The sequence below is a fragment of the Mustela nigripes genome, chromosome 1 (assembly GCF_022355385.1).
Source record: "Mustela nigripes isolate SB6536 chromosome 1, MUSNIG.SB6536, whole genome shotgun sequence".
Taxonomy (NCBI): Eukaryota; Metazoa; Chordata; class Mammalia; order Carnivora; family Mustelidae; genus Mustela; species Mustela nigripes.
The window spans coordinates 133522048-133530110 of record NC_081557.1 but is presented as its reverse complement, the minus strand read 5'-3'; the positions used below and the strand labels follow the sequence as shown (position 1 = coordinate 133530110).

Below are 8063 nucleotides of genomic sequence, written 5' to 3'. Positions count from 1 at the left end.
ATTTATTCTTTGGTCAGGGAAGAAAGAGGTGACAAGCTCACCACAAGAGGAAAAAAAATCTTAACTTGTTTTGAAAAGAATCCTACATGCTTTCATAAAAATATGATCAATACACTTATATTAATGTTCATTGAGCAAACACATAACACACACACATTTTCTGTATGATGCTGCGGTTACACCTTTAGGTTAGACCTTTAGCAGTGTCACAGGTTTAAAAGGAAAATTAAATATTAATTTTTGAAGGAATCTCACCTGTATGTTATGATCTGGGGAGCATGTAGTTAGGCTTTCACAGTCTTACGCATCATGTAACTTTTTTTTAGAGTTTTAGTATCACAGAGCAAAGGACACTTCTGCTATCAGCTCCTAGCCACGGATTCTGAAGCAAACAAGGTTTGATGTACCTACAGTAAAATTTTTTATAAAAAGTCTAGTGAGTACTAGAGTCAATATTCAAAGCCTAGGTGACATTTAACCCTAGAAAAAGGAGTTTCTTTTTTCCCATTAATAATATTTATATTAAAATTTAATCTTTCAAAAAATTAAAGAAGAATGTCATCGAAATGCCTAAGAAGTGAAAAGAACTGTTGGAATATGTCTAGTTAAAAATAAGAATGTACTGTATCTCATTAGGTTCAAAGTATATTGAGGAATTTATGATATATTATCACATATATAGTACATATATATCATATATATAGTATATTTAGAAATTGTGATTAATAGACTACTCTTCAAACTCTTGAGACCTGCTTTGAAATTTATAGTCCTGTAATCAGAATTGTGTGTGAACCTTGTTAAATTTTTGATTGCCAGTCCCTATCCTGAAAGAATTATTGATTCAATAGGACTGGTGAAAAGTCTAAGAATCTGTGCTAGAATGGAATTTAACAGATCCATATTTAGCTTAAATAAAATCAACTACATACTCTCATAAAATTTCTAAACACTTCTTTTTTGTTTTGGTTTTGGTTTTGGTTTTCACAATATAGATTCCAATAAAAGCAAACTATTCAAACCAGCAAGCCAACTAAAGAATAACAAGAAAAAAAAAATCTTGTCTAATATTAGAGGGGAAAATGATGGGAGGCATCAGTGTTTTTGAGAGAGACAGAGAAAGATAGAGGGCAGACAGGAAGAAGAGGGGGAGGGAGGAGGAAGGAGGGAGAAAAATTTATCTATAGGGGATGCTTCATCTGATCTTTCTGAATCACAATGCTAACATCCGTAGCTTCAGCTTTTTAAAGTTTCTCTTCATTTATTTCAAACTCACGTGTCAGTTGCCTAGAAGCTGGCTCCCCCAGTATGTCTTCTAAGATTCGATGTTTTCTTCTTCAGACACATCAAATGATAACAAACTCTCTGTGGTCTCACTGACATTACAGCTATCACTTCCAGTATCAATGCCACTGTCACTGTCACTAGATCTTGATTTCTCATCTGACATACTAGGTGTAGAAGCCATGATCTAGGAAAACAAGGCCACTTTGTGTAACTTTATTTGAAATAACATATCCCAATGTAGTTTACTCCTTCCAAAGGTAAAATGCGTTTGATTCCTTCTCTCTCTAAATCTCTTCAATCCCTAGTTTCCTAATGAGGACAGCTTTACACAATCTTCTCCCCACACACTTTTGCAGTAAGGTTACTCAAAAGGGAAGATAAAATATCACAGTCGTACAAAACATATTCCTGAAAAAAATAAATCTGAAAGTCACATTTCCAAAGACAAAAAAGAATATATATGTTTAAAGGAGGAATTGATCCAAGAAAAGTAAGAAAACAGTAAAAATTTCTATGTACGCCTTAACTTTGGAAGACTTCATAGGTAACTTTCCCACATTTCAAATTTTATTTCAATTTTATGCTTTTCTTTCCCAGTTGAGCACATAGTAAATCAGATTACATTGAATTAGCACCCAGTTAAAGCTAAAAATCTGCTTGTTTCTGTGTGCCCAATGACATCCATCATTTCCTTATATGAGTTTACAAACTATATGTTCTCTCAATGTATCAATATGCATACTCTTTATTTGTTCTTTTTCCAATAGTAAAATATTTAAGTGGTTCACCAAGAAATATCCCAACAACTGAGGACAGTGCCTTGTTGGTTGGCAGAGGGCCTAACTTCATATTACACCAAAATGTTTATTCTTCAGCTTGTGGAGGAAAAGGTCACTGTGGTTCCTCAGAAATCAAACTCATAAAGGGCCACTGTAAACCTAAGGGAAGTAGATACAACCATAAGTACTATAGGTACTTAGATTCATAGCACAGTTACACACAGATCTCTCTAAATAAACTCTAATCAACAATAGCATTATTAGTGTCACCAAGATATTTTAACAGTATCTCTTTAGGAGAAATCACATTATATCAAATTATATGAAAAGAAACTATACAAATGTCACAAAATTGAATGTTTTATTTTTGCAAAAAGAGCATCTGAGAGTCATTTGACTATAGCATCTCTCAAGGGCCCAGATAATAAAATTGTTAGAAGGGCTAAAATGTATACTTTTTACATATTATATATTGATTAATAAATTGCTTACCTTAATTGTGTCAGAAAACTCTTACATAACACTTCAGATCTTTCTTAGCCTCATCCATCTCCAGGTTCCTTTGCCCTCGTTTTGTTCCAGCCACCACTGCGGCAAACATTTCTGCATGAGCATTAGTCAGATTCAGGAAGGCAAAATTCAACAGCATTTTGCCTCTTGGCTACATCATATGTCTCTTGCTCCCTGTTCGGGGATTGTCGTGCTGCCATTGAGGCATGAACACTACACCCACACGAACACTTTATATCCAACAGTATGATGCCCTACATGGCAGATATTTGACAAATGATTGTAGCAATCGGAGCCTAGGTCCTCCCATCCTTCCCCGCACGGATTGTCCTGGAATGCATTACTGTAAGTGGTCTCTTACAAGATTGCACCAAGGGAATGAATTATTAGTTGTATGATATTAAGCCGTAGACAACTCACCAATGTACTCTTATATGGCTCTTCTTCTTTCTCTTCTTCATTCCTCTTCTTTTCTTTTACCTTTGACTTCCTCAGTTTTCATGCCTTGATAACTTATTAGCACATACTTTTTACTTTTTTTGTCTTGGGCTCTGCTTTGTTATAACTCAAAAAAGAGTTGATAATCAGAGTGGTGCTTGAAAGAATATTCTCAGGATAGGATTTTGCAGTTGGATTATTCCTTAGTGTGATGTCAACAGTGATTCCACTGCTGGTGCAAAGAGAGGCACTAATAACCCTGGCATATAGGAGAATGACAACTACTAAGGCTTTCCTCTATGCTTCCTTCTAATGAAGTGGTGGTAGTTAAGGCATTGAGAATACTTATTAGACTTGGCACTTGAAAATAGGGGAGCAATGATAATTTTAAGAGTGGGGTGAATCATATTCTCCTAAGCACTGAAAACACTTTCATACAGAAAATGATATATTGAGCATTGAAATTAAGTAAAATTAAAGCATGCTATGGAAATCAGAATGTCTCAGCGACAGTTTTTTTTAAATTTTTTATTTTTTATATACATATATTTTTTTAATTTTTATTTTTTATAAACTTATATTTTTATCCCCAGGGGTACAGGTCTGTGAATCACCAGGTTTACACACTTCACAGCACTCACCAAAGCACATACCCTCCCCAATGTCCATAATCCCACCCCCTTCTCCCAAGCCCCCTCCCCCCAGCAACCCTCAGTTTGTTTTGTGGGATTAAGAGTCACTTATGGTTTGTCTCCCTCCCAATCCCATCTTGTTTCATTGATTCTTTTCCTACCCACTTAAGCCCCCATGTTGCATCACCACTTCCTCATATCAGGGAGATCATATGATGGTTGTCTTTCTCTGCTTGACTTATTTCGCTAAGCATGATACACTGTAATTCCATCCATGTTGTCGCAAATGGCAAGATTTCATTTCTTTGATGGCTGCATAGTATTCCATTGTGTATGTACCCCTGGGGATAAAAATACATGTCTATAAAAAATAATAAAAAAAAAACAGCATCACTGAAAGGAGAATACACAATCTTGACAGGTCTTCATGTCAAAAACCCTAACAGGAGAAAACCCTGCTGTAGGATATTTGGGTGGATAAGCTAAAGAATCTTAAATTTCCAACTCCCCTAAATCCTTTAGCCATGGAGAGCAGTGCTTTACCCCTTGCTAGAGGAAAAGAGCCTCTGCTTGTTTAGACACCATGCAAAAACTTCACCTGAAGTGCATACGTCACAAAATGTTTATTTTCCTCAAGATCGATCCCTACCCCTTCATTGACTCAAGGCAGTTAATCAGAGTCCATAAATAAGACAGCCCATGTGCTCAGGGAGGAATAGTTTTATGCCAAAAGAACTGAAGAGTTAGCTAAAATGAATTTTCAGGGATGGAGGGAATATGTATGGAAATGGATTTTGAAGTTATTAAAGTCTCTTGAGGAGTCAAATAAAAAGCTGAAGAGTAGAATTTATTGACATGAGAAAAGATAAGGATGACCTACCAAAAAACTTAACCAAGTGGTCTCCCCATTTAATCATACCTATTTTCCCAACTGAGTATCTTTACTGAGAGAGATATTATAGTCTCTGGCACTTGCATGGTGCTATTACACTCATAAATGCATTTGTTTTCAATCTCTATCAATAAAGAAGATTAAAAGCAGTTCACAGTTTCCTAAGAATACCATTTTGTCTCAGAGTTCTGTTAAATTTCCTGCCATCTATCATAATATAGTCTGTACTCTAATCAACATGAACAATTCCAAAGATTATCACACTGATTTTCTACACTGTTAAGATGTCAGTCTTTAGGCTCAATTTCCTGCCACTGCCCTCATATATAACTATTTGTGCTCCAGCCACTTCTTCTTTCTTCTGTATCTAAAACTGAAGTATAGTGTCTCCTCTTATATATAAATTATTTTATTGGTGCTCCAATCCTTTTCATTCTCTCCTGGACCCTCTAAATGTTACTTCCCTTTAGCCCGTTTTCTCCTCCCTCATCTCTCTCTTCTGGCTTTTCTCCTTCAGTGTATAAACATAGCCATGTCTTTTGTATCCTAAAATAATCATACTGCTATCTCTGTTATACTCTTCATTCAATTTCAGGCCTTTTTTTTTTTTTAAACTTTCTTCTATTTGGATCCATTATCACATTCCTCGAAATATCTAAACAACCCTTCTTTTTTCTACACTTAATCATGCATCATCAAACTTCCAAGAAGAGTATTCTTAAATCTTTATGATTCATCACCTATCACTACTAACATCAGCAAAATTCAGAATCAAAAAGTAAGTCTAGAAACAGAAGGATTCACAATTAAATTTTAGTGAAAATTTAAAGAAGAGTTAATACCTATTCTACTCAAACTATTTCAAAATATAGAAGAGGAAGGAAAGTTTCAAAATGCATTCTTTGAGGACAGCATTATCCTGATACCAAAACCAAACAAAGATACCATAAAAAAAGAAAATTATAGGCCAATATCCCTGATAAGCATAGATGCAAAAATCCTCAAAAAAATTAGAAAACTGCATTCAACAATACATTCAACAATACTAGAAGAATTCATTATAATCAACTGGGGCTTATACATGGGAGGCAAGGGTGGTATAATATTCACAAATCAATCAATGTGATATACCACATCAATAAAACAAAGAATAAAAATCACATGGTAATCTTAATAGGTGAAGTAAAAGCATTTGAGAAAGTGCAACACCCATTCATGATTAATAGCCTCAACCAAGTAGTTTTAGAGAGAACAAACCTCAACATCATAAAGGCCATATATGAAAAACCTACAGCTAACACCATCCTTAATAGGGAAAACTTGAGAACTTTTCCTCTAGATCAGGAACAAGACAAGGATGTCCACCATCACCACATTTATTCAACATAGTAGTGGAAGTCCTAGTCACAGGAACCAGACAAGAAAAAGAAACACGAGGCATGCATATTGGGAAAGAAGAAATTAAACGGTCACTATTGGCAGATGAAATGATACTGTACATAGAAAAACCCTAAAGGTTACATCAAAAAACTAGAAGCAACAAATCAGTAAAGTTGCAAAATATAAAACAAACACCTGGAAATCAGTAGTGTTTTTATACACTAATAATTAAATAGTAGCAAGAGAAATTGAGAAAATAACTCCACTTACAATTATACCAAAAAGAATATAATACCTAGGAATAAACATAAACAAAGAGGTCAAAGATCTATACTCTGAAAACTGTAATAGATTGAGGAAGGAAATTGAGGGTGACACAAATCAATGGAAAGATTTTCCAACCTCATGAATTGGAAGAATTATTATTGTTAAAATGTCCATACTACCCAAAGCAATCCACAGATTTAATGCATTCCCTATCAAAATACCAATAACATTTTCCACAGAACTATAATAAATAATACTAAAATGTGTATGGAGTCACCAAAAAACCAAACAAACAAACAAAAAACCTCAAATAACCCAAAAAAAGTCTCGAGACAGAAAAACAAAGCTGGAAATATCACAACTCCAGATTTAAGATTTACTACAAAGCTGTAGTAATCAAAACAGTAGAGTAGTAGCAAAAATAGAGCAGAGATCAATAGAACAGAAAAGAAAACCCACAAATAAACCCATACTTATATGGTCAATTAATCTATGACATATCAGGCAGAAATATACAATGGGGAAAATATAGTCTCAAAATGGTGTTGGAAAAGCTGGACAGCTATGTACAAAAAAATGAGACTGGACAACTTTCTTATATCATACACAAAAAATAAATTCAAAATGGATTAAAGACCTAAATATGAGACCTGAAACCACAAAAATTCTAGAAGGGAGCATAAGTTGTAATTTCTCTGGCATTGCTCTGTTGTAGCAACATTTTTCTAGGTATGTCTCCTAAGACAAGGGGGAAAAAAAACAAAAATTTATTATTGGGACTATATCAAAATAAAAAACTTTTGCACATCAAAGAAAACCATCGACATAACAAAAAGGCAACCTACTAAATGAGAGAAGATATTTTCAATTGATATCTCTAATAAGGGGTTAATATCTAAAATACATAAAAGAATTTATACAAACCAATACCAAAAAAATAATCTGATTAAAACAGGCAGAGGACCTGAATAGACTTTTTCCCAAAGAAGATATACAAATGGCCAACAGACACATGAAAAGACATTTGACATCATTAATCATCAAGGAAATGCAAATCACAATCACAATGACATACCACCTTATACCTGTCGAAATGGCTAAAATTTTAAAAAGTAAAAAGAAATAACAAGTGTTGGTGAGGACGTGAAGAAAAAGGAGCTCCTGTACACTATTGATGGGAGTGTAAATTGGTACAGCCACTGTAGAGGTTCCTTAAAAATTTTTAAAATATCTATATACCATGTGATCCAATAATCCTGCTGGTGGGTATTTACCCAAAGAATGCAAAAACACTAATTTCAAAAGATATATACACCCCTGTGTTTATTGCAGCATTCTTTACAGTAACTAATAGAAGCAACCAAAGTATCCATCAATAGATTAGTGAATAAGGAGGATAATAGTCCATTATGTACATAATACATATGTATTATGTACATAATAGAATATTATTAACTATAAACAGGATGAGGTTGTGCCATTTACAATAACACTGATGGACCCAGAGGGTATTTTGCTAAGCAAGGTAAGTCATACTGAACAAAAATACCATATTATTTTGCTCATATGTGGAATCTAAAAAAACAAATGAATAAACATAAAGCAGAATGAGACTTAGAAACTCAGAGAAGAAATTGATGGTTGTCAGAGGATATGGGGGTGGAGGGATAACCAAAATGGGTGAAGGGCAGTAGGAGATACAGGCTTCCAGTTATGGAATGAATAAATCATGGGAATAAAAAGCACATTGTAAGGAATATAGTCAATGACATCATAATAGTGTTGTGTGGTGACAAATGGTACTTACGTTTGTGGTGAACATAGTATAATATATAAACTTGCCTAATAACTATGTTGTACACCTGAAACTATTATAAT

The 8063-nt window shown here is 34.2% G+C and overlaps 1 protein-coding gene across 1 annotated transcript in view; it reads right to left on the bottom strand.

Annotated features, from left to right (window-relative positions):
- Positions 1-3730: 3730 nt before the first annotated feature.
- DDX60 (DExD/H-box helicase 60) overlaps positions 3731-8063 on the bottom strand; it is a 123039-nt gene continuing 118706 nt past the window's right edge. Inside the window, exon 38 of the mRNA XM_059374208.1 lies at positions 3731-3987. Coding sequence (XP_059230191.1) covers positions 3885-3987 — 103 coding nt within the window. The 3' untranslated portion in view covers positions 3731-3884. The remainder of the gene's footprint in view (positions 3988-8063) is intronic.